The sequence below is a fragment of the Anopheles darlingi genome, chromosome 3 (assembly GCF_943734745.1).
Source record: "Anopheles darlingi chromosome 3, idAnoDarlMG_H_01, whole genome shotgun sequence".
Lineage (NCBI taxonomy): Eukaryota > Metazoa > Arthropoda > Insecta > Diptera > Culicidae > Anopheles > Anopheles darlingi.
This window is the reverse complement of record NC_064875.1, coordinates 62,150,864-62,176,852: the sequence shown is the minus strand read 5'-3', so window position 1 is coordinate 62,176,852 and position 25,989 is coordinate 62,150,864. Positions and strand designations below refer to the sequence as shown.

Here is a 25,989-nt window from a genome sequence, read left to right as displayed (position 1 = left end):
CACAAACCAGGTTCATTTCATCCAAATGGTCCTTTTATTCGACTCACATACACCGATGGGGGTTTGTCATTAAAATTGCAATCTTTTGATGTTGTTTCTTCAACCATTTTATCAAATTAACACTATTACCACTTTTTTACCGAATAAAACACACCGCACTAAAAAAAACCTTTGTATCATCACTAACTTGGCTATTTTGTTTGAAGAGTGCTTATCACCATTGAGCAAAAGAATAGGAACAGGAGTGCACCGAGGACGGTATGGTGGGCCTATCTTACAAACAGTTTCGCCATCATGGCCATGATCAGCGTAGATAGCAGTATGTGTAGCGATGCTTGCGATAGAGTGCCCGTACCACGGCCAGTCTTTCGGGGAACGGCTTCCTGTGAAGGTGAAATGAAGAAATGGGATTAGATATGGCTGGTTGAAGGTCACCAGAAGGTAGGCGGTGGAATTGAGACCAAGGCTCATAACTTACACCAGTCAAATTGGCGCAGGGCGTTTCCCGCCGTACGAACTTGAACAGTGACTCGACCAGATTGGCTGGCGTCGACTCCTTGCAACCTTCCAGCGCTAAAACCATACAATTCTGTAGAGTTGTCATTTCACTGGAAAATGGAAACCATTAGGAACATTACAGCACACGCTTGCTTGGATGGTTTCAGTGCGGGATCTTACTCGCATTGTTTTTTGCCCATCACCAGCTTCGGGACACCGCCCGGTGAGGACGAGGGAGCGGTTTCTTCCGTTAGGTATCCCGAAAGCGTACCATTGATACAATCCACCAGAGCATCCTTTTGATCGGAGAAACACTCGGGACCTTCCTCTGCAATGAACACTGAAGAGCGTTCTCGTCATGAAACTCGTCCACGAGTCAACAGTAAACAGCAACTACTTACACGCAATCTGATCACCATCCTTATGACAAACAAAGTTCAACAATCCGTGAACAATGTTAACCATCACGACCTTGCTTTCCTTCTCCTCGCTCTCCAGGCAAACGTCCACCTTGTTCGAGAACGTGTCGATGCATTCGATCGCCGCGGAACGTCTCCGGCAGTACCTGACGATGGGATAGGTCAGTGGAAAGGTTAATGAAGAGCACAAATGTCTCACCACCCACCTTTCCCAGTCATAATTACTTATTGAAAACGGTGTCCAGATCTCCCGTCGGTTTGGCCTTTTTGATCTCCTCCTGTAGATCGCTGAAATCGACGAGATCGCGCATGCACTCGCCGAACTTTTGAGCCGCCTGTTCGGCCTCCTCGTACGATGCGTCACTACCGGCCACCCGGGAGCACTTGTCCTTGATCACCTTCTGTATGTCCTCGAGCTTGGGCAGCGTGACGTTCTTGAACTCCGGTGGCAGTATGTCCGCCAGCTTTTCATCCTTCAGCAGCTCGTTCAGATCGATGTCCTTCAGGTCGATCTTACCCGGTTCGGCGGCATCTTGAGTGGCCGCTTGTAGCGCTAGAAAGAAGTAGAAAACACACATGAGCACATGGTTTTTTAGAGGGAATTTCTTCCCCTTTTCTCTGGCTCTCTCTCTCTCTCTCTCTCTCTCTCTCTGTCGGGCGCCACTCATCAATTATGCTTTGTTTCAGCTCCACGCGTGTGTGTGTGTGTGTGGCTTGTGCCCCAGCATGAACTTTGAACGGCTGAGCGATAACAACGCGATCCCACACGGCACAGTACTGCCTCTGCTCTTATCATGCTAGAAGGCTACATCGACACGAATGTCACTGCGGGGCTATGAGTAATATCGAAAACCTCGGTTCGGCTATAGGAGAGATCCAATTACTTACCGAACACCACCAGCAGGCACGCGACAATGCTCTGTTTCCAGGAAAACATTTCTAAATTTCAATCTCAAGCACTCGATGCTGGACGAAAAGCACGGTGACGATCCGTTCCCGAGATCACGCAAGCACCACTGTCACGGTAGGAATGTACCGAATGCCACCGCGCATTGATTCCGATGGATGGATGGATGAGAGGCAACCAACTGAAGCACTCCGAGGACGCCTTATCACTGTGCTGCACCGAAACGACGGCAACGGCCGGCTGTGTAATCGCCGATACCTGTAGACGAGTTGATAAGAAATCAGTTGATTCCGCAGCAGAGACCTTCGGCGACGGTTCTGGCCTGGCGCGCACGAACGGTCGCTCAACGGTGTCGTCACCATCTCTGTGAGGCTATTTGTTTTTGTCCAGACCGGCCACTCGCTGTGCACACATACGTGCGAGGTGTCTTTGTATGTTTGGTTTTTGCTTGACGCTGCATATTTTCAATTGAACTTTTCAATTGAACACCAACTCAATTGCTGGGATAGGATTGGAATGCTCTCTTTCCCAACCACAAAGATCAACGAACGCACGATCACGCACGAAGTGCAGCAGATCAACATTAGAAACACCTCACCTAAAACTCGACGCTGCCGCTGGAAACCACAAATCAAATCAAACACCCGAACGATCACTCGTCGATCGCATCGTCCGCTCTACGAAACGTTAACAAATCGAATGCCGCCGAGTGGACCGAGGAGCAGCTCACTGGCTGCCGCTGCTGCTACTGTCCAAGAGATGAACGCGTGCGGCCAACCCTTGCCCCGCAGTCTGCGCTGCCCGTCCAGTTGTCCATTCATTCGTGAGTTCCGAGAACGCGTGGTGGTGTGCGTTCGTTTCAGTGGTGCCCTTGAAAAATGTGGTGCCATGCTTTAACGATCGGTTTGCGGGCAGAAGCAGGTAACGAAGAAAAAAAGATGCATTTGCCGACTCGAATGCTGACCGCATGCAACAACAAGAAGAAGAAGGAAAGGTAAGAAGCAGCGCCAGAGCGAGCGAGCGAGCGAGCGTCTTATGTGAACTTAAGGCTGTTTTTATTGAAGGATTTCTTTTGCTGTTGTTGTTTTGAGGAAACACTCTTGGGGTGCACTGGTTTTAGTATCGAAACATTACTCCATAGCTCCTTGTCGTCGTAGCTCTACTCGTTCTCTCTCTCTCTCTCTCTCTCTCTCTCTCTCTCTCTCTCTCTCTCTCATCCTCTATTATTCCGGCACCTGTTTCTTCAGAATATTTTGCTCCAGCTTTGGTTTAATTTCCAGCACTCCCGCCGACGATCGCTGTTCCATTCCGCTCACGACACTATCTTCTCTAAGGCAGTTTTGTCATGTGTGTGATGTCTGTTGCACGCATGTTGGTTAGACAAGTAAACGTATATGCATAAAAAGAAGAGGTCCCCACGATCGCGATCACGGTCTCGATCCTACTCCTGGCGGCGCCGTAGGTTCCTGGTGCGTTTAGAAGGCTGTAGAAGGCTCCACTCGTACGTCATCGACCGACAGGCTTTACAGCTTGAACGCTTGACGCATCATCAGATCGAAGTAAGCGTCCGAATCAATCGACGCACTCAGCCCGGCATAGTAGTTCAGGAACTCCTCCTTCGTCACGATGCCATCCACGTTGCCGTTCTCCTCGAAGTTGGCCAGATACTTCCGCAGAATGACATCCTCCGTTTCCTCGCCGCTGATGTACAGTGGGTGGTTCTTCACCGAGTACACGTTCCTGTTGAAGAGAGAGATGGAAATGAAATTAGTAAATAGGATCACAGTGCTCTTCACAGAAGCTCCCCTACTTTAGATCATCGATCGTGATCGAGCCATCGCCCGTTTTATCCAGTTTGTTGAACGCCTGGGTCACGATGTTTACGCGCGACTCGGACATGTTGGGACGGATCGCAATCAGAAACTCGGTCATATTGATCGAACCACTACCGTCTGTGTCGAACCTAAGAGCAAAAGACAGCAACATAAATTGAATTGGCCTCTCGTGGTCACCACTCTCCTTCCGTGCCCGGGGCCCCCCGCTTACTTGTTAAACATATCGGTAGCCTCCTCGGTCGAGATGTCGAGCCCGGTATCGTGCAGGCCCTTGATGAACTCCTCCAGATTCAGCTGCTTGTTACCATCGTCGTCCATGCGGCGGAAGCAACGACCGAGACCGAGAATGCCTGATGCACCGCGGGCCAGACACATGTGGCGCAGCTTCTCGATCGAGTCCGTCAGCGTACCGGACGACAGGGCGCGCCGGCTGCGGTTAATCATTTCCGATTCTTGGCGAGACATTGCACTGACGGGGCGATGGGCCATCTGGAATGCGAGAAGAACCGCGGATGAATGAATCTGACTGACAATTCGAACAATCTTTCAACGTGCGGCGTCGGCGACTGATGTGGGCATATGATTCACGATTAACTCGATTCGACGCAACGGCATCGAGTAGCTGGAGTAGTGGACTAGAACCATGTGTTAATGACCTCGAACTAGCGACGGTTCGGTTATTGGTTACTAAATTATCTAGTAGGCCGCCTACCCGGGGCGGCCTACTGTTGTACAGGATTGCTAAGCAACACGTCACGCCCGAATGAATACGCCAGGATTGTGGCGCTGTCGGACGGAATTTGGCCGGATGTTTCGAAGGACGAAAGACCTCCAATGCTTTTCCACGATAGAAGCAAAAGGATTGTATTGTGTATACGAACACCCCCCAAAAGGAGACGAGATGATTAATTCCCTTTTGGACAGCCGAGACTGATACGAGAAGCGTCCCTGCTGACAGGAGTGCCATCGAACCCACGATGATCCATAGACCAAAGTCCTCCCCCCTCCCCATTGCCATACAGTTCCTTTGGCTATCAAACGCACCAAGAAACGCGCTCGTCGTGGGTGGTGCGAACACTTAATTATGGTGACCTCGTTTCACGACCTTCTTCTGCTTCACTCTCTGCAAAGGGAACCTCCGCTTGGGAAAAAAGGGGGTCGTCGTTGTCGTCCAATCGACCGGCGACCGCCATGAACTCGAAGCCAGAAGTCACAGTACGCGGTCTCGCGGTGATTCTCTTAGTGTTCCCCCATACCTTCAGCGGAATGCGATGATTGAATCGATGGATTGCTCGCATAGTGGTGAGTTTGAGGTACAGTTTGGACTCCAGGATGGTTTGTGACGAACGGCGACGGTAGAGGAGGAGAAGGAGGAACTGAGTGCTGTATTAATCAGAGGCGTTTTGGTGAGGTAGTTTGCAGGGGATGCGCCAAACGAGTAGTATCCCCGGATCACGCGTGTCCCCCCGTTTTTTTTGGGTCGATCCCCTTTTCGGAATCCCGTTCGGTGTTGCCCGTTAACCGTTGCAAGCGGATCCGTGTATCGGCATTGGCACTAGCACGCGGTACATTTCACAGTCACTCTCAGTGATGGCACACAAGCACACACACACACAGACAGACTGGCACAGTGATCAGAAAGGGACCTCTGACTATCCTTGCTGCTGCTGCTGCTGCTGCTGCGGTACAGCGCGGAGGCACAAATCGGACTGGACCATGGGTCCTGGCATACGCTCGGTGTCGTCGGTGTGTGCCATTACTCAGCCGGTCCTTTGCTTCTCCGGTTAGTCGCTAGGACAGCGGCCACTGTATTGGTGGTCCTACTCCCCATTCAGATCGGAACCGAACGAGAGAATGAAGAGAGTTCGTCCATTTTGCTGCTGTTGTTGGGTTTTCAATTCCCGGCCGACCGGCCTAGTGGTAGTTTGTGGGCCGTCCCCTGGTGCTATTGAGAGTAAAAATGTAAATGTATTCCATCGTCACATCGCGAGACAGCACGCGAGGGTCCTTCGGTAATGTACATGCGAGGGGTCAATCCCCAAGCGCTGGACATCCACGTGGATTAACAGGCTGGCTTAAGGACGACAGAGCGAGAGAGGGTGAGAGAGAGAGAGACACGCACACCAGCACCTGGTTCTCCGGAGTGTGGTCAATCAATAAGTGCCGGATCGTGTCACGAAGCCGCGGCCTCTCGCGGTATGTTTGCAAACACCTCGCCATTGCGGAGAGCGAATTCCATGGGTTGCTGTTGCTGTTGCTGCTGTTGGGGATCTTAAAATTCCACCATTCCGCTGCTGCGTCATATGCCTCATATATGGGTAAAGACCAATTATAGCGTGTGATAAAGGGGGGGAGTTTCAGTTGAGTAATTTTTGCCGGTAAAAATGCATTACTCATGAGATGAAACCGCGACAACACAGCGCAAGCTGGAAGCTCTGATGCATGAATGTGTCACACCTCGACTCAAACACGCACATACACACTGGAAGCTGGTATTTTCTCGCGATCAGCACATTCGTGAGCCGGATATTGAGGGGAAAACTCCGCCACAGAACGATCGGCGATGTTCGGTAGAAGATCGATTCGCCGGCGCACCATCCGTTTATCGAATTAAACTCATCTTTCCGTATACGGGCGCGTAACAAGAACGAACCAAAAACAGTGCCAACGGCGCTCCAAAAAACCCAAAACACGAAGATCGGCGAGGTCGAGAGAAGGAAGCGACGAAGGAGAAGAAGCAGAAGAAGCGAGGCTCGCGGCGAATTCGATACACGGCGCAACACTCCGTGAAGGTCGTTTTCGCGGTTCGCGCTCGGCCTAGTGTTGGTGATCGTGCGATCGTGGAAGGCCGTCACTCGCTGTCTGAGTCACACAAGGCAGTTCCGAGAAACGCAAAAACCGCCTCCAAACACTCGAAAATGTTAACAAAATTAAGAAAAGATCATATTTACACAATGGTATCCGACGCCAAAAGATGAAGCTGTTGGAGTGGGTTGTCACAACAGTATTAACACCGGGATTGGACACACAAACACGTTATCACGTCGGGGATCACGACACGCAGCGCGAGCAAAGTATAGCCGGCGGTTTGCGATCTGATCGCAACCGTGCACCGAAGACGAATGAAACGGATTGTGTGTCCGCGAAGCAGCTGCACCAAGCAACAGGCCCCCGGGGATGCCGGATCGCAAACAGTATTACGGGGTGGCGGTTTTGTGGTTGTGTTAGAAGCTCACTAGCTTGGCCTTCTCTACCCCTCTCCTTCTATATACCACCGCCTTCCGAGGAGGGTTTTCGGTTTGATGACTAATGAAGTAAAGTAGTGCAACCGATTGGCGGTGGTTCCACCACGTCAATGGCGTTGGTCAACGTTGGCATGATGTGGCCGGGGGCTGTCGATGGTTAAAAGCCCATTTCGATAGCCCTGTCCTCGCCTGCACGGTGGGGTCGGTGGTATGGTAATGATAAGTGTGCAAGTTATCAATCGTCCCCTCCCGTTGGGAACACGCAACTCGAAGGGGGGGAAGAGTAATATCGAGTCGAATATCGATCCGAATATCCGCGGTGCGATAGGATCGGTTTTCGTGTCCGGTGGCCCTGCGCAATAGTGTTTGAAGGATCCACCATCCACCAGATGGTGGAAGTATGATAGTGGCGTTAGCCAACGGCCACCGTATGATGTATTATGCACCACAAACACAGCACACTAGCGCACCGGGATAGATGGACAGACGGTGTGTCCAGAACCATTACTTTATGGATCGATTGGATGGAATCACTGGTTGCAGGACGCCAGCACATCGTTCGTTCCTGCTGCAAACGGATGCTCTTGACCTTGGCCTGCTTGGACCTGGGCTTTGATGATGGATATTGCTTTTCCCGTTCCTGCTATTATCGCTGACAGCAACACGCAAACACACACTCACACATCAACATCTAGGTTAAACTGTTTAAACAAAGTAGTTATCTTGTGGTGCAAGCCACCTTCAGCGAGCTTCTCATACCTTTGCTCTCTGATTGTGAAAGTAGAGAAGAAAAACTACCGACTGTTTCACTGACGCTGACAAAATGGCACTTGGACTCCCGTTACTAATTCCGAGGAAATGCCTAAACGACGATACTAAACGGAAGGAAACGATCTGGCTGCTCCGGAGAAGGTTGAACGAATGCAAAGCTCTAGTTAGTGCTCTCACTGACGGTCGCTGACGGTTGCTCCAATAAAAGTAGCGCTCGGCGTCGGTATCGGTTTGCCACGGTCTCCACGGTGCGTACTTTTGGCTTCTTTTTTTTTCTTCTCTGGCTTTTTTCGGAAAATTATACCTCCCCAAGGGCGCGGCATCGGCATCATCAGCAGCGGCACCCTCTCGCCCCAGAGTAAATGGTGTGTCGCAGGGGGTAGAGACGCTCCAGCTACTTCCGATCGTCTCTGCGTCCCTCCTGCCATCGGTATCGTCTGCTGTCGCCAGGAAGTTAGCGTGAGACACACGCCAGCATGCCAGCATGCCATCCGATTATCTTTGGCTTTGGCTTGCGTCGGAAAATGCCAACCAGTCAGTTGAGAATCTATCTACTTTTATATAAATCATCTCTTGGAGTAGTTGGAACACTTTATGGAGTGTACTTTCAGAGTTTTTGATGGAAAAAAACATATGATGAATGACTTTCCAAATTTTTAAGTAAAGTTAGTATACTCGGAGGTGTGTCGCTGTCGGCTACTGTCGTCTGTCGGTGTTCGGTTTGAGACGATGCTCGCTATGTGCTGGGCATGTGCTAAACAGCTCGATGGCGCCGGCTACCACCACCGCTTGTTGGCACATTTTCAATATCCGCAAAGGCACGGGGCGCCGCAACATCGGCTGCGACCTCCTCCTCCCTCTAATGCTGTTCTCCAGCAGCAGCAGCAGCAGGCTCTCCGTCCATCTGGCCTCATCTCTGCCGACGGCTGCCTGTCTGAAGCTTCCAGCACTCCAACCCCTTGACCTACCCGCTCGTGGATCGTAAACGATACACGCATCGGTGGGTTTTGTGGCCTGGCTCTGGGCACTGTGCCAGCAAGGCAGGCGGCGGATTCACTTTCAATTCCATGCCAAACCAAGCCAAGGAATCGGAAGGTGAACGGTCGGTACGAACTCACATGCGCTGTAGTCTCTGGTCTCGCGGACATCTGGTGGCCCGCTACGCAGCTTCACGCTTGACGAGCGTCCCAGAACAACAAATGGCCGTTCAATCATAACGCTCATGAGCCGAAAGAACAAAAGGCAAACCATCGGTTGATCGGGTTTGTAAAGGTTTCGATTCGCATTAGTGATTTGTCTCAAAACTAAATTACATTTGCGTTAACCAACAGCGAACAGCTTGCGGGAATTGTGCACCTTTCGCGAATTATTGAAGCAGTAACTGCTTAAGATTCAATTAGTAGTAGGTATTTGTATTTTCGATTGGCAAAAATAAGTACCCCAATTTGGTTTCCATTCTTCATGAGGACGAAGTGTCTAAAGAATAATTAGTGTAGGTATTTCCTAATCGTAGATTGATGAGATAGGGTAAGAATGTCATAGCTTAGTATAAAATAAATTATTAAATTATTTAGTTTCTACCGAATTAGTCTTTCTTTAATTAGTTTGAACACCTAAATATTTCTAGGAAACATTTCATAAACATGAATTTCAAATGCGTAAGCTTTTCGGCAGCATCAAGCATTGTAACACATATAACGCAGCAGCAGAACGAGACAGAGATACATTGTGGGACTCACTGGGCATGTTTTGATGGCTGAGTTCTTTATACAGTGTGCGCTTTAAAAACAGCGTTCGACTTTAACAACATAAACGATTTTTTCCACTTTTAATGCTCCGAACTGTCTTATGCTTCTATCTTTGTACCATTAAATCCATAAGGGACAAACATTACATGTCAATACAGTGTATTGGGATAGAAAATGTGTCGATTAATCGTGTGCCCGCCAGCTGATTGGCCAGCATTGAGGCACACATACGCACACGATGCGGTCACTCACGAGGAGGGCGTGCGTGAGCATGATCGCCCACAACGATTGTATCGTGCCACCCTCCAGTGCCAGTGCCAGTGCAGCGGACCATTTGTACGAACATGTGAAGTGAACCGCCGCCTTTCAGGTCTTCCGTCCACGATAAGCAAAGCACCTGTGGCTTCCTTCTGCGTGTAGGTATGTCCCACAGGTAACAGTAGTACTGTTAATCCCCGCCCAAACCCACCGTTGTGTAGTTTATGTTGAATCGTAAATGTGTTGTTTTATGATGAGCCTCTCGCCGTCCGGTGCCGTCATCATCCGATCGATCGAATGATGCAAGTTTATTTTTAAACATTTCTCCGCACCCATGCCTATCAGTGGGGAATGATGAACCGTGGAGAAGAGTGGCAAAGGAAGGGGCATAGATCCGGTTCGAATGTGTGAAGCATAAAAAAAGCTAGAACTAAAATTATGCTCGTACAGTATCTCACCTCCGGTATTCTCGTGTGTAAACAAACTGTATTTACAGTGCTATGACTAGCAGTTGCCATTCTCTAAATGAATCAAAAATGATTTATTTATATACTACTTAAACGAAGGGAGTTTGACAAGGAAAAGGAAAATGATAAAAAATCATTTTCGGTGTAGGTTCTGAGGAATTTCTAAAACCGTTCTACCTTTTCGTAGAAATAACATCCTGTCACTGTAAAAATTCTGACAACTTCAATTCAGAATGATTCTGTCATCCGCAGCCACTCACGCAGCCGGTGAGAAACGCTCGCACGCTCGTTCTTCGCCAACAAACCCACCTCTCATTTGAAAATACACCTCCTAACGGTCATGCGCACATGCTTTGTCGGCCCACCGGGTAGGGGTAGCATGAGAGCGAACCGATGTTTTCCTCGATGTTTCGCTAGCAACACCAGAACGCTGTTGCCGCTAGAAAATGAAGTGAAACCGTGTACGTTTTCACGAACCGTTGACTGATTTGGTTTAGAGTTTTGTCACCAGTAAAAACACGTCCAGCCGTGGTGCCGTGTAGTTGGCGGAGACCATTTTGTGTAACCTATCCGGAGCTGGCAAGAGAAAATGCTGCTCTGGATGTGTTGACAGCAGTTTTCCATCGTGCGGAAAACGAGCGCTGTCGGCTGTCGTCAACGTGTTTTAGTATCGTCTTAACGCTCCCGGTGGCAATTCTGTTGGAGGCATCCGAGGCGATGTCACGATCCCACCTTACCGCAGTCAATCTGTCTCGTTGTGTGTGAACATTGTGAAAACCGGATATTGTTCGAACGACGCTACCTGGTGCTTCACGCCAACATGTCGTCCTACAGGCTACACAAAGTGTTTCTGTACAGCTTGGCCATCTCGCTGATTGCCATCTTCATTACGCTCGCCAGCAAGATATTCCCCATCGCCAACCTGCCGATGAGTAAGTACAGCATACTCTGGATTGTCGCCCCCGCAAAAGGAATTAATTGTTTGCTGATCTATTGTTTACGTTTTTATTTCTTGAAGGCACGAACATTATCATCATCTGTACTTGCATGGCCAACTTTGCGTCTGTCATCGCCCTCATCGTTGGCATAGTAACGGTACGTAACGTCAATGCTGGGTGTTCTTCTGCACAAGAGCTCCACAGGTTGTAACGCTTCTAGCGATTCGCGCGGCGACTACATTCAGTCAGTTCCGTGTGTATCGAATCTATTTATTACTATAACTATATCTCTCTTGTGGCGCTACCTATTTCCAGCGACGTCCACGATTAGTGAAGATCGTTAAGATTTTCAGCTATGTGCAGCTTGGAGCTATTTTCGTCCTAATCTGTCTGGCCGCCGGTTTGCTGTATCTGGTGAAGGTGGACGTCGAGCATGGCGATGTGCCGGTGACACCGTCCAAATCGTGACCGACGGGTCGTTGAGGGTGGCATATGCAATGGAAACCATGGATCACCGATCGTTTGCGTTTGCTCAACGAGAAGCTAATATACAAGGAATGAGGAAAATTAGAGTGCGACAATGATTGGAACGAATGTTGTTCAGAAATCAAAATAAATAATATTCCAAAGACCGAATTTTGTACTGTTGACTGTTTGCAGACCAAACCATTTTACCTGAGGTCCCTAATTTCATCCTTCAACTAGGTGTTGTGTTTCGATGTTATCGGTGTTCCCCAATCGCACTGGACGATGTCAATAGTATGGTTTTATGTTATGCCTGTTGTAGGACCAGCAAGGCACCGGTAGCGGTAGCAGTGACGTCGCCACGATGTGCAAAGTACTCTGCATGCTAATAGCGGTGGCCAACTTTCTCGCTATGCCCGCGACCATTTATGCTATCATGCAACACACGGACGATCAACGTTTGTAGCAGCAGCAGCGAGCAGCGCATGCTTCAAGGTATGCCGAGCAAAGCGTCTTATGTTTAATTGTTTTGTTCCCTGCTTTCAGCACTACTGGAGGTGTTCTACTCGCCCTGCCTTGGAAACATGGTTTTAGCGGTGCTCTTGATGATCGGTCTTATTATGGTAACGGTGAAACGGTGAAACTTCGGTGCAGAGCAAAACCGGTGAACCATCTTGCCTCTCTGTTACAGGAAGAGTTATCGCTCGTACGGCTGTTCAAAATCTTTTTCTATGCCCAACTCGTATTCGCCCTGCTGATGGTGGTGTACGGCCACCGACTGTTCGATATCCCCAAAAGGCCTAGTACGGTTAAGATCTTCTTCAGTATTATGTTCGGTAAGAAATTGGTTGAATTCGGTTCGGTTTTCTGATCAAGTTTCATCAACCGCTCTACTCTTTCCAGTTGTCTGCGGCATCGAACTTGTGATTGTCTCTGCTTCCTTGGAATCGATGCGCAAAAAGCTCAATCCCAGCGAGGGTGTGGTGGTGTATATGCCGGCACAGTGCGCCCCAGTTTGAATGTCCGTCCTAATGTACATTTCTTTTTACGTCCAATAAACGTATACGTGTTTTTGTGGTCCAAGTTTAGCTCCAATAGTGTGCGATGAAACTCTAACCAATGGTGTACTCTTGTGCGTTGCGTAAAATAGAAAGAAAGACTCCAGTATCGGTAATTTAAAGTTGTTGAATGTTAATAATCTGTATTTTCTCCATCGTATTCTCCTTCAGATGTGCCTTAACGAGCAACCATGTTGACCACCCGAGCGTACAGAATACTGACCTACCTGTTCGGTAGCATCAACATATTTTTCGTACTTGTCATATTGAGCCAAGGAGCAGAGCAGCTACTGATTGATTGTAAGTCCCAAATTTACTTCATTTAGCAGCCCCATCGTGTTTCTAACAATGCCACAACATCTTCCTTTCTAGGGCGAGCCGCACTGTACCAGATCGTGGCACCATGTGCCTTAAACATCCTGTTCGCCATGTTCTGGATGATCGGTGCCGGGCTTTGGCGGCCTACGCTGATCGCTCTGTTCAAGTACTTCACCTACGTACAGATGCTGCTGCTCGCGGCCATCATCCTCTTCTCGGCCTACTATAGCCACGTGGAGGGTCTCTCGTCAAATCTGCTCACGGTTATGTCACTGCTGACGTCACTGTTCTGTAAGTGTCAAAAGTGACAGGCCAGCATCCGGAACTATTGTTTAAATTTCTGTGTTTCTCCTTCTTGCATTTCTTTGCAGTTCTCTCGCTGATGGAGGTCCTGATTGCGATTGGTACCGAGCGAGCGATCGCCAAAGAACGGGATGCTTATCGGCTGACGCACATCGAGATGGCTGACTGGAGCCACTCGTAGGCCACACTACGCACGATTGCCTTTAACTTTGTTAGATCGGAAGCCAAACAAATTGTTGCAAAAATAAGACATAGATTGTTAGAACGATAAGTAAGCTTTGAGAAAGCATTTTTGGTGGCCTTTGAAGCTATGCTACGCTTCGCATAAACTGCCTTCGCTATAAACGCCTTCCTCGCTACGCTGTGGCGCCTTCATTTACTCATTTACCTCAACGTATGTGTCCTACAAAAAATGATATTAAACCACGAACGCAGGGAGAGCACCATCTGGCACGACGCTGGCACTGTTTCTCGTGTAACACGATGCAGCCTCGCTACTTGCAGAGACCTGCTCGATAGATGATACGATTGTACAATAAATATATATATATTTACAGCTCAGAATGTGTCCGTCCTTTCGATTCGAGGCCCCGCAAGGCCTACAGGGCCTGCAACCGTACCCCACGTATGCCAACCGAAGCAGCTGGTGCCAATACGTCGGATGCAAATTGATGAAGGATCATGATCAACAAACATGCAGACTGGCAGGCAGTCGCAGACGCCACCATCTGTGTGGCAGCGTGTTTTGGTTTTTGCTACTATTTTTAATTTAGATCCCGGTCTACCGGTCAGGGCCGATGTGGCGACACAATAAATTCACGCAATAATGCACATAAACGTGGACTCGTGGATTTGCGTTGTAAATTCTCGCGCGAAACGACCGGCTATCACCTCGGTCCCGGTATCTCCCGGGGGGGTCAGGGCCGGTACAAGGAAGGAAGGAAGCCGAGAATCCGAGAGGACGCCATTACCGCGTATCACGTAATCATGGGCGGGGAGGGCCGGGCTTTTCCGTACGCCGGTGAATCGGTCACGCCACGTGGATGGGAGCGGAAAAACGTGCCCGATTGCGTAAACGAAATCGTACCAAGGGGGGCATCGGTGAGGTATAGCATCGGCCAGTACACTCCGGTGCACCAACAATTCCTGGGGAGGGTGCAATTGTCGCACAGGAAACCGATAGTGATCGAACGGTGCGGTCGGTGTGCGTGATCGAGAACACTTCCTGCTGGTTGAGAGGTAAGGTAAACGCAAACGCCACGGATTACCTTGACATTCGTGGTGCGTTCATTCCGTGGTGGCTGGGAAGAGTGGCGTTAGCGGTAGATGAACACTCCGTCCGTCCGTCCGCTCGTGAGATGAAAGATAAACCGCTCCGTTCCGTTCTCTTCACCGTTCGACGCTCGACGATGATATCGTCTTCTACTACCAGACACTACTACCACTACCGCCAGGCATCGCGTGTACCAGCAGGTCGGCCGTGGTTTTGGGCCGCGCGCGATGAACGTAAACAAAACTCACGTGTAGCGGCGTTGGCCACGTGCGCATGTGCGGTCTCGAGTCGAGATGGGTTGCAGCAGCGGTGGTGGTGGTAGCAAAAGTGGAGACGCTCGTTCGTTCGTTCGTTCGTTCGCTCGCTCGCGAGATTCAAGCGCGTTATGTAAGGACCGGGGCCCCGGCGTTTAACGGCGACCCTTGGCTGTGCATGCGATGCGCCAACCTTCACACCGCTGCACACCACTTCACACCTCTTGCCGTCCCACCCCATTTCGCGTGGCGTTGCAGTGGAATGCTCGAGCATCGAATGTTGATTGCATTTGCGTTGCACTTCGGTCGAGGTTCGTTGTTGTGGTACACCTCCCCCCTTGAACCGGAAGGGCGGGTTGTGCGAAACACTTTTAGCTCGCTGACGATGACGACGACAACGCCGCCAGTTGGTTCGGTTCGGTCCGATTTGAATTGGATGCTGAATCATATCGCAGAAGAAAAAAAAAACCAGTGGATGACTCGCTGGCTGGTCCCCGTTCAGTCACTGATTCACTTCGGTTATTTTCTAGTCGTTGCGTTTGCCACGTCGCTCTTGAGAAGAGGGCAATTTATTGCCCAACCTTAGCTATTGCTCTATTGCTGCCCCGTGCGCTTCGGATCACACGCAATCAGTGGTTCCACTCGGGACCGGGATGGTCTTGACTAATGCATGTCGCTTCTCGCTGTCGCTCGATGATTCTAATGCTAACGAGATCAGACAGAGGTTGGTTGGAACCCAGGAGCGTTAGAGACCGAGCTAATGCAAATACGTTCTGACCAATTATGCAAATTTTTTGGGTGGTATCGTCTACGCCAGTCAACCATTGTTGTCGCTTTGCTGAAACGCCGAAAAAAGGGAAAAGAGATTGAAATGCTTAGCACCGTCTGATGCAATCTTCAATTAGAATAACGTCTTGAGAAAAAGCAATGAGTAAGTGTCTTTGAATATGTAGAACCTGGCTTCAAAATCCTGCTTCAAGGTCTTTTGTAGCGATGCTCAGCAGACTAATTCGTGCCTGGTACAACCCCTGGGCATGAAACAAAAAACTGGGCGCCTCCATTTGTGGTGGTGGATGATGATGATGATGGAATCGGTCCTTACTCAGGCATCATCCCGTTTCATTTATTTTAAACAAACATTCAATTAAAGAACAACAACAAGGAAATCATGAACCCTGTTTGAGTTCCGTGCACAGTGCTATAGTGCAATCAGAGGCCCACAAATGAAGCACAACGCAGACGAGTGCCGGAACTGTATGTATGGGAGGTCCGTTGTTATAATTATATGCCCCTCTTTTCTCTCTCCTCGTGCGAAGTATACGTTCCTTTGCAGCATCATTAACAGAAGGAGAGACCGTTTGCATCACACAAGAGTGTGTGTGTGTGTGTGTGTCGCGGTCTTTCTGTTTGGCTCACATGTCACCGGGTTTCCCTGAAGGAATGCTCGGATCGCAAACCGTTGTACACATGGTGTAGGTTCACTCCACCTTCCCACTTTCTGGTCTGTTTCATACTCAGAATTTTCTCAATTTACTCTGTTACACCACGAACGTATGAAGCACACCGTGCCCGTGGTGTTTCATATTTGACCGTTTGGGCGTTCGCCGATTAATCCGCCGACCCGATGCTCAATGGTGGCGCAATCCGCGGTGCTGGTGGCAGAAACAGAAATAACGGTACGGTACGGTGCCCGAGACCGAGAATCGAGAACGATTTTGTGCGAAAGCAAAGGTATTTTTGTGTGCGCCTTCGCACCAATCTGCATATCTTTTGCGGACGCATCACATCACGCAATCGTTTCATCGAACGATTTCATCTTCATTGTGTCTGGTTTTTCTAGTTCAGCTCGCCTTTGGTCGGTTTCCTCATGCATTGAGCGGCTTTTTTTCCGTTGGCAACTACCGTGCGGTACTGCTGCTACTGCTGTCAAGGGGATTTTGTGTGACAGGAAGTATTGTTGTCACCGTTTTGTGGTTGAACTTGTTTTAATTAAAGCATCGAGATTGCATAACGAAAGGAAGAGAGAGCAAGAGTCCTTCGCGCAATGTGAAGTATGGGTGCTATGATGAAAGACAATGGCCACCAGACTGGCAAGCATCGTTATCAGCACCCAGTGTGCTCGACCAGAGTGCTTGAAGCTCGAAGCAAAAAAAAAAAAAACAAAAAAACTACCGAGAAAACATCGAACTATACGCTCCAATTGATTCTCGGAACCACGAAGGTTCCGGCAAACGACAAGAACGCGCTAGTGAGCAGAGGTACAGAAGCAACCCTCTCGGCGCCGGCACTGATGCGAATAATTAATTAAAAGGAAAACGAAAAAAAAAACTACGAGAAAATGGGAAAACAAAGTGGACTCGTCCTCGCCTCTCGCCGCTTCTCTTCCTTTCTCTCACTCGCTGGTGGAGGAAATTCCAACGACACACCAACGAACGGCTGACGAAATGAGAAGCAGTAATAATGAAAGCAGTAGCACAATGAATAATGTTTAAACAGATTAAAACAAGCTTCCCCCCGGGGGGAGTGTACTGAAACCATGCTAAGCAGCGGGTTTTGTTGCGGCAATGCGAAAGGAGCAACAGCAATAACCGCACGAAACGGAAGCGTGGCCTCTTTTGAAGCCAAAAAGCAGAGCGAACGAATGGTGATGGTGAGCACTTGCACCGTGAGCAGGTATTTCATCAGCGATAATGTTCCGGAGTTTCTGGTGGTTTTCGTGTTTTTTTTTCGGGCTGTGAGGCCAGGACCTGGCTTTCTATTCCATTCTAGCCATCCGGAAGAGGGAGGGAGGATCATCAGATTGTGCCTTCTTATGCATGCACCGGCATTGCACACGATGCACACAGATTTCCATACTTTTCTTATTCGATGTTTTGCTGGTGCAAAACCCCGGGCTGGCGTGCATTTAGAGGTGAGTTTTTTGTTGTTAGAACCCCCCAGACCACCTTTCACCATTTTTTGCTGTCAAGTTTGTTGCACAAAAAGTTAAGCAAATGTGCACAACGGGACTGGCTGGCACCGGATGTGCACGATGTGCGGATCGAGAAGTGCGCCACTTCCGCCATTAAGCCGCGAGCCGGAGAGGAGAGACCGTGCGAGACGGAATTCAATTTCTTAAAACTCGTTGGCACGTGTTTGTGCTGGGAAAATTCGCTTCTTTTCCATTTCTGCAAAGCATTTAGCTCCTTAGCTATTGAGGCTATGCTGTTTTGAGCGACGGTTATGTGGCGTTATAAGTTCGCTACCTTTGGGGTCTAATCTGCTACGAAGCTTTCCTGGGTTCCTGGGACGAGGCCACGTCTCGAGAGTGAGAGGATCACAAGCATCCCCACACGATGAGACCACTTGACTGGGAGTGACACTTTGGTTTGCACTGCACTACCTCGTACGCTGCGGACTGCACTTCAAAAGCTGCGTGCGAGGGCGAATTTTGATTTGCTTTAACCAAGCAGTGGGACCACTTGACCTTTACCTTGCAGGCTGTCGAGGAATTGGCTGCCGATGGCAGGCAATTTATGGTTTACGTTGGTGTGTGTGTTTGTGCTTTGCCCACAGGACCGCATGATGATGATGATGTGGAACGTTAGCTGCTCAGAAACTTCATCATGGGGTTTTATGTTAAACGAACCGAAATTGAATAGTTTACCTCCAAACGAACTTGACTTTCGATTACTTCTCTTCGTGGAGAAAGGGAATGAAATGACATTGGAACGTCTTCTCAAATTCGAATTCAAAGTCTCGCCATCTTCTTGCATTTGCTGTCATCAACTCATGAGTCTCTGCTCTGCGCTGGAGTGCGTGTTTAATTCACGAACTGCGTGGGCTCATCAAATCGGGCAATCTAGTAGGCCACCACTGTCGTCGCTGCAAATCCGACTGTCTCGACGGTGACTCCAGTGAAAATGGAATTTTCGCATGCAAATGAGATCATCTCATTGGATGGCGATGTGTGTGTGTGTGTGTGTGTGTGTGTGTGTGTGTGTGTGTGTGTGTGTGTGTGCGTGGAAAGCTGGAACAACCTCTGCTCTACTGACGCAGTGCGTATATTGGCGCCGCAGCGTACCACACGCCGAGCAGCAGCATCGAGAAAGGACCACATGCTGATGCCACGGAGCACATCCTGTTGTCAGATCCAATTTACTCCAGCGCTTCGGTCGTGTTGTTGCTGCGTGAGAGAGTGTCACCACTGTCACCCCTCCACGGCCACACGCGCTTCACGCCGAGATCGAGGTGTCGAGATGAGTTAGGAAGTGATAGAGTGAGGTCGTCATTTCTGCGACAACTTACGACCACTTCGTTTCCGTTGAGAACTCGTGTTGAATGAGCCGAAGTTGCCTGCCTCGAAGTAGTGTCCTCATAGCTGGCTCCTAATGCTACCGCCTGAGAAAGTTAATTTCATTCCGTTCCGACCTCTCCTTTTCCCCGCAAATTTCGTTCTCCAAGCAATACAATCGCAGCACATTTAAGCAACGATTGGCGTTGTTTGCAATGCTCCGATGATGATGGTGATGGCGTGATCTAATTACTCGCTCCACACGCACGCACACTATGTGACACACAGCAACACCCGGCTAACACGAGGTGAAATGTAGGTTAATTGCATGCCACATGGTTTCGGTGGCCTTCACACGGACACACCAGCCGGTCCGCAGGCGAGGTTTGACCGAGATCGAAGACTTTGTAACGACGTTTGCGATGAAAAATGGAAATTCTAACGCACGCGGCGGGTGGTCCGTCGTCGGCGACGATTGGCCAGTTGACAGCCGCGCACATCAGCAAGACATTCGTTTTCGTTGCTTGCTCCCATTTCTTCGCTCCGGGGACCAAGTATTGCTATCGAACGGAGCGAAAAAGAGAACCGTTTGGAAGGTTTCCTGATGGCGATCACACTGATCAAAAGCTAATCACATTTGCTCGCACACACACGCCTCTCGGAACACCATCTGGTGTCTGGGCGTGACTTACTGGCCTCCACTCTCATAGTGTAAGATATTCTGGCAGTCTCGAGGGGGATTTTTTTTCGTTTGGTGGCCCCTCCACACGTCCGTGCCGTCGAACCCGCTCCAATAGCGCAGTAATGGTTTTATTTTTAAGCCAACAAATCATCTGAAGCATGCCGCCATGACCGCCTGTGGCAGCGTGTGACAGGTTCGCGTCGCGTCGCTCTGTGTCGCTTTCGGCACCACCGCGGCCACCTCATGCCACACATGCGATCGTATCGCCGATAAGATAAGCCGCCTCGTGTCTCGAGAGAGCACCACCAGGATAGCGGGTAGATATGTTTCAAAACCACCGCAATACCCCCGTCCCAGCAGGGCCACTTGTTATGATGCTGTCGCTTCGAATTTGGCCAGGAATTCGATGAAATATAGAGCAAGCAGGCGGGGCCGGGGCCGAGGCCGGAGCCGGGTGTCGGATGCTTACTTTTGGGAATTGTTTGCTCGTCGGTCGGTCGGGCTAATGGTTAAGGTCGGCCCTTCTCCTTCTCCGACGATGATAAATCCTACACACATCCTGTGCTCCAAAGAGGCTTTTCATGATTTATTGTGAAGCGGCGGCAGCAGGCCATGCTTTTCCGTATCCACGCGGTGAAGAATGCTGCAAAAGAAACATGGCGTCGACACTCTGTCACTGTGAAAAGGCGCTGTCCCTGTATGTAGCAATGTAACGTTTGTGTGTGTATGTGTGTGTGTAGAAACAATTAAAAGTATCTTTCGTGAACTTTTGGCCCTCGACTCGGTGCGATGCTCTGCACCGAATGTGCCGAGAGGTGTTTCAAATTCCGTTGGGTCTCGTGCCGAGTCGCGAGGGGTTGCTTTGAAAAGAAACATCTATCTCTCTCTTTTCCCCCCGCCCCGGGGGTAAACATTCCGAACATCACACACAAATACGTTGGGCAATCGAAATCGTGTCCTCGTCTGGCTACGAAACCTTGCATTGCGTTGGCTTTTCGACCGATGTACACTCTACCCCCCCTTGGCACTAGTACACTACGCAGCATGATTATGTTCGCCGTTCGTCGGACAGATGATAAGTGTCGGTTATTTACCGGAGCCCCCAGAGGTGCCAGAGAGAGAGAGAGAGTGAGGGAGAGAGAACAGAGCAAACAAGCGCACGCCACGGACCGGCCACCGGTGAGCTGCTGATTGAGGCCGTGGCCTGAAAGAGGTGCGCCTGAGGCGAAAGGAAAATATCTAAAATTCTAACTGCATGTGTTTGTGTTTGTGTGCGCGCCCGCGATGAAAACATAATACATCCGGTTCCTGCCAACAACCAAGACGACGACGGCGACGGATGCGAGGATGTGTTAAATATTTGATCCAACTCCGGGCACTCCGTGTGCCTTCAATTCAGGTCGGTGCATGGTTGCCCCCCGCCCCGGGGGGTTAGGGTCATCCAGTATGTTTCAGTTTCCATTCGCCCAACTTGAACCGAAAACTCATTCATCCAGAGACACCAGAGCATCGTTTGCGCTGTGGCGACTACTACCGAGGTTCCTGGTAATAGGCCTGTTTCCGTCCACGGATCGTTCACGGTCTGCTTGATCTGCTACGTTGCCGTTTGAATGCCGAACGAATATTTTCATGTGCCAGGTCCTCCATCCTTGGCAAACAGAGCACCAACAGGGAAGCAGGATGATGCTGATGTACCGGAGGCGCTATCGCCATTACTTGGAGCATCGCGCAAAAAGGATGCTGGAAAAAAGTTATATCAGCGCTCGACCGACTTGAGCGCCGGTTCGCTTGGATCAACTTTGATTACTCCAGAAACTCCCCGGAGCGAACTGGCGACCAGTATTATAACCGATTCGAATTGCATCCGCCCGGTGCGCTGGGTGCGTCACGGTTCATCTGGCGACCATCCCCAGCATATTGCCCGAGAGTCGATGCGATGAAGGGAGGATGAAAGAAACGAGTTTCTTAAAAACAGAATCCCGGGGTCCTGGGACGGAGTTTAGGACAAGGATCGGGGTGTTTTTCTTTTTTTCAGGACCTCGATAAAGTGGAACATCACTAAGCGAACGGATGAACACGTTCTGCGTGATTGAAGCAAAGGGTAGCTAGGAAGCTCAATCAGCTCATATACTGCCGCTGCCTGCAGAAGGAGCGGCAGAACGGGCTATTAAATGTAATTTAAATAATTCTCTGAAACACAATCCTTCCGCATTCTGAATCCCTTAATGAAGGGGTAGACGATGCCACCCTACTCTGCACGCTGCAACCTGATCGTGGACTCGGACCGTGCCCGTCGTCCGTAGCTTCAACGTAACGCATGAGATCTAATTAAAGTTCCCTAGCATCCCTAGCGTATTTTGATCCGAAGTGCCGCTCGCACTTCGGCACCGACGAGTCCATTCATTCTATTCTCGTTATCATTCCACAACGACGCCCGTCCCCTCATCGTTCGCCTGCCAGCCAGCCAGTCAGCCAGCTCTTCATCGTCGTCGTCGTCTTCGTCGTCTGCGTGCGATGCGAAGAGTTGTTTCAAGAATTTTCAATTATGTAGATTTGTGCAACGAGCAAACGCACCTAGTGCTCCCCGGGGAGGGGAAAGAGAAGTGCCCCCTCCTTCCCCCTGAGATGATTTCCTTTGGCCATTGGCAAATGATTCTCTCGCTGGGTTCTCTGTGTTCTGCATCTGCGGGTGCGATGTGATGTGTTCTTTCGTTCTGTCGTGCCACTGAGTGTAAACGAAGCATGCCTTGAAACCTGAACCCGAGGAAAGACGCAGCCTCAGCCTACTTAGAGTGCTACGCACAATGCACCTACGGGCAAACAGGGGGGAACGCATTCTGCGAGTACTTTCGGACTCGTGCGACGGACATGAGTACGATTGCAGCGGTACAAGGACATGATAAATGCGTCCATCTTCTCCTTTTGCTTCATACGATATAACCCCTTTGACTGCGTAACTGAGTCCCAGTCGAAGGTTTGGTTTTGAGGGAACATTTTATGATTAAAGTGTCCGTATAGCTTGGGACCAAACGTCTTCAATTGAACATCCATCGGGACAGCATTTAAGTTCCTCAAGTGATATAAATTCCAAGTATTAAACAGTTCTCCAACAACCCCTTACACCCTGCCCTTCTGGGCCCCGGTGGGGGGGCACACGAATTTACATAAAACATAATTGCTTCCAACGAAACAAGTTCCGGCCTTCCACCGGTGTCCTCGGTGCTCCCGAGTGTCAATCGCTTCTCCTTCACGTACCATACCAACGGGGCCAGTAGTTTGGCAAACTATCATGTACTCGGTGTACGTGAGGGCCACGCTCGACGACGACGACGGCCGACGACCGATTCCGCTAGGCTCAACCCAGATACAGACGCGGAAGATGCGTTGCCGGGAGGGCGGCTTTTAGAAACTCCGACAAATGGTCCAACACGGTGCGATGCCGGGCGTGAAGGATACGATCTACGTGACGAGCATCTACATACATCTAACTCCCCCTCCGTGTTGTTTGGTCTCGGCCGTAACCCTTGAGTTGTGCACTATGGTTCTCACGTAACGCAAATATCCTCGTTTCTGGTATTCTGAGAGGAGGTGGGGGGTAACTTTTCCAATCCCCGCAGGGAAGAGGGGATGTGGGGCTTCTGCACCGCACATTACACATTCCCAAGCACCCCAGGCAAGAGGGGTTGCGACCGCAATGCTGCTCTGCATGATACCAGATTATGTGTTGCAAATTAATGAACGGTGATAAATCAAAGTCGAAACATGCCTGGTAGGCAATTCTGTATCTGTCTAACCATCCCGAGAGAGAGAGAGAGAGAGAGAGAGAGAGAGAGATTCGGAATACCGAGTGGTGTTTGCTGGTTTTGCGGTTTAGCAATCGGTATGGCGCCATGCTAGAGCGATCGTTGGGAATTCGTTGTCAAAACAGAGCTCAATCTCACTTTTCTAGATGCCAGCACACGAAAAAGTACTCCGTTTCAGTTGCGGTAAACTATCGTTGCAGTATCGGTAACTGTTATTTGATGCCGTTGCATCTTCGATTTCAGCCTTGCACTGATACACGAAAGCAATATTGCTTTGAAAATATCCCGTCAATGATCGTTGAGATTATTTCAAACAAATTTATAGTCGAATTTAAGTAAAGGTACAATATTCGTTCTTAGCGGTAAAGTTGGATTCATGTATTAGCATCTTTAAAGCAGCGTATACTCCCACAGAACTCACTCAGATTCCACACCTAACCTTACAGTCCTTAAAAACCATCGCATACGATGGCCTTTAACGTCTTTATGTGCTTCGAATTACGCAAAACTCTTTCCCTTTATTGAACCGCTCTCTCCCCCTTTTGGAAATGGGGCGTTCGCCATTTCGAAGGCTGCGGAAGCACTTTATTCCATCCGCATACGGTCCCAGAAGTACTCTATTCCGAGGCCTGAAAACATCGGCTGGTATCGGCTGGCGGTTAACAGTGCACCAGAACCAGGGTAAAAAGCTGTTGAAAAACCATCACCACACCGCACCATCACTACACGTGGCTAAGGCGTCCGTTGAGCACCTCCTTCCTTCCTAAAGCGAACGCACCACTAAGGTCTGACTTCTTATTGAATTTTTACTCACCTCACCCTTCCGGTATGGTGGTCCGTGGCTGCTGCTGCTGCTGCTGCTACTGCTGCTAAAAAACCATAACCGACTCGGTCTCACCCACCACGACACCGTTGTCACCGTGACTGTGGTGTTCCCGCGCTCGAGGGAAAAGCTTTCATCTCAGCTCAGCCACCCGGTGGCGCTCCATTAGGGGGCATTTTCACCTCACACGCCACTGGGCTTGGGACGGCAATTTTATGTCATCCCTTCTCCTTCATCACCTTCCTTCGTGGTTCCATTACTCGTTCGCTACCTGCGCTGCTCGTTGTTCTAATGTTCCGGTTCTTATGCTGAAGGTTTGCGGACGGGAATTTCATGAGAGCATAAAGTAGAGCTCGGAGGTTTGGGTAAACCCGGAGGATGATAGTGATGCTGGTGTGTATTCCCCAGACACTAGACAGACGATGATAATGATGATGATGATGATGCCCGGCTGCTGATGCTGCTGCTCCTGATGCCGCCGCCGATGGTGCTGCGTCTCGTACGACGGCCGTTAAAGGATCAAACCCCTATTCGACCGCACATCGACCGATCTCCGGTGCGTTCGACCGGCATCGGACGGTCCCATCGCCCATCTCCGGTCTGTCCCGATGACAATGGCAACCTTGAGCGCTGCGTTGTGCTCCAAAGTGCCAGGAAGCCGCTTATCGGCTGTTTTGCTTTTAAGTTAACCGACTGAGCCACCGAGCGATAGCATAGCGTGGCCATTGTAAGTTAGTGTAGTCTGTGCCTTTGCTGGTGGCTATTAGCTTCTCTAATGAGTAAAGCTGGCGCGCGATTCTTTAAGGAATGCTGCAACTTTGTCAAGATGTGGCGAACCGAACACCGAGGGAATAAACAGAGAGAGAGGAAGAGAAGAAGAGATTACATTCTTTAAATTCTTAAACACCAACCATTATCCTCGCCGGCCAGGGAGAGTCGTCCTTTCGTCAGCGTCAGAACTTTATCGTCAGCAGCAGGGCGCGGCGTACATTATCATTCGTTGGCGTGAAGCTTTCGCGTTTAGAAAGCGGACACATCATTAGCGCTCATTAGGAGCGTGTACAGCACGGTCATCACGACAATCTCCCACATTTCATGGCTGGTGCGATGGTCTCAGCTTCAACACTCAGCTTCTCAGCGTTTCCTGCTCCGGCCCCCCGCGCCAGAGAATCTTCTTTGTGGAATGTTAGTTTTTTGCGCTCTGCGGTGCTGATGCACATTCTGAGCTTCCTCTCGAGGTGCTGCTCCTTTTGCGTAACGACATACCGTGGGCCATTGTAATGCTGGCCGGCTCGCAGCACAAGAAAGGAAGCGAAATGTAATAAAAACCGGTAAATTTGAAAAGAGGACCCTGCTCCTCGTGCTGCTGCTGCTGCTGCTGCAGTGATCAAGGATAAAGCTGTGGTCGTTCGTTCGGTTGGCCGACGAAAAAGCGTTCGTTATCGATGGTTCTTTCTGTTTCGTCGCCCAATTAGCGGTGAGAGCGGACAGCACTGCCAGGGCCGATCCTTCTTATCTTATCTTTCCGTGACATTTGAGACGCTGCGACTTTCTTCTTCTGGCGATTCTGGCGTGCCGATATGCAATAAATTGCGCTCGCTCGCTTCTCTCTCTCTCTCTCTCTCGAGCGGAGGGATGAAATACCAAGGAT

The 25,989-nt window shown here is 49.8% G+C and overlaps 4 protein-coding genes across 9 annotated transcripts; 2 read left to right on the top strand and 2 right to left on the bottom strand.

The window, feature by feature from the left end:
• Positions 1-11: 11 nt before the first annotated feature.
• On the bottom strand, positions 12-2,580 carry LOC125958059 (27 kDa hemolymph protein-like). Its single transcript, XM_049691176.1, has 7 exons — positions 2,423-2,580; positions 1,806-2,082; positions 1,143-1,470; positions 900-1,063; positions 679-838; positions 479-608; positions 12-383 (listed from the first exon to the last, which is right to left on the bottom strand). Exons 2-7 carry the CDS (start codon positions 1,852-1,854, stop codon positions 270-272), a joined length of 945 nt encoding a protein of 314 aa, XP_049547133.1. The 5' UTR covers positions 1,855-2,082; positions 2,423-2,580; the 3' UTR covers positions 12-269.
• A 277-nt stretch (positions 2,581-2,857) lies between these two features.
• LOC125958064 (calcyphosin-like protein) lies at positions 2,858-7,819 on the bottom strand. Of its 2 annotated transcripts, none has more exons than XM_049691183.1 (4): positions 7,664-7,819; positions 3,871-4,148; positions 3,635-3,787; positions 2,858-3,564 (listed from the first exon to the last, which is right to left on the bottom strand). In XM_049691183.1, the coding sequence occupies exons 2-4, from the start codon at positions 4,146-4,148 to the stop codon at positions 3,348-3,350; spliced, it is 648 nt and encodes a 215-aa protein (XP_049547140.1). In that variant the 5' UTR covers positions 7,664-7,819; the 3' UTR covers positions 2,858-3,347. The 2 variants fall into 2 exon arrangements, with proteins under 2 accessions (XP_049547140.1, XP_049547139.1); XM_049691182.1 differs by lacking the exon at positions 7,664-7,819 and adding an exon at positions 6,611-6,789.
• Positions 7,820-9,724: 1,905 nt separating this feature from the next.
• On the top strand, positions 9,725-13,788 carry LOC125958067 (uncharacterized). 5 transcript variants are annotated; one of them, XM_049691188.1, is made up of 5 exons: positions 9,725-9,843; positions 11,874-12,009; positions 12,098-12,174; positions 12,243-12,387; positions 12,455-12,673. In XM_049691188.1, the coding sequence occupies exons 2-5, from the start codon at positions 11,916-11,918 to the stop codon at positions 12,568-12,570; spliced, it is 432 nt and encodes a 143-aa protein (XP_049547145.1). In that variant the 5' UTR covers positions 9,725-9,843; positions 11,874-11,915; the 3' UTR covers positions 12,571-12,673. The 5 variants fall into 5 exon arrangements, with proteins under 5 accessions (XP_049547145.1, XP_049547142.1, XP_049547143.1 ...); XM_049691187.1 differs by having other exon boundaries at positions 9,748-9,856; XM_049691190.1 differs by having other exon boundaries at positions 9,754-9,839.
• On the top strand, positions 10,312-11,752 carry LOC125958069 (uncharacterized). Its single transcript, XM_049691192.1, has 3 exons — positions 10,312-11,080; positions 11,167-11,243; positions 11,402-11,752. The coding sequence occupies exons 1-3, from the start codon at positions 10,969-10,971 to the stop codon at positions 11,552-11,554; spliced, it is 342 nt and encodes a 113-aa protein (XP_049547149.1). The 5' UTR covers positions 10,312-10,968; the 3' UTR covers positions 11,555-11,752.
• Positions 13,789-25,989: the final 12,201 nt, after the last annotated feature.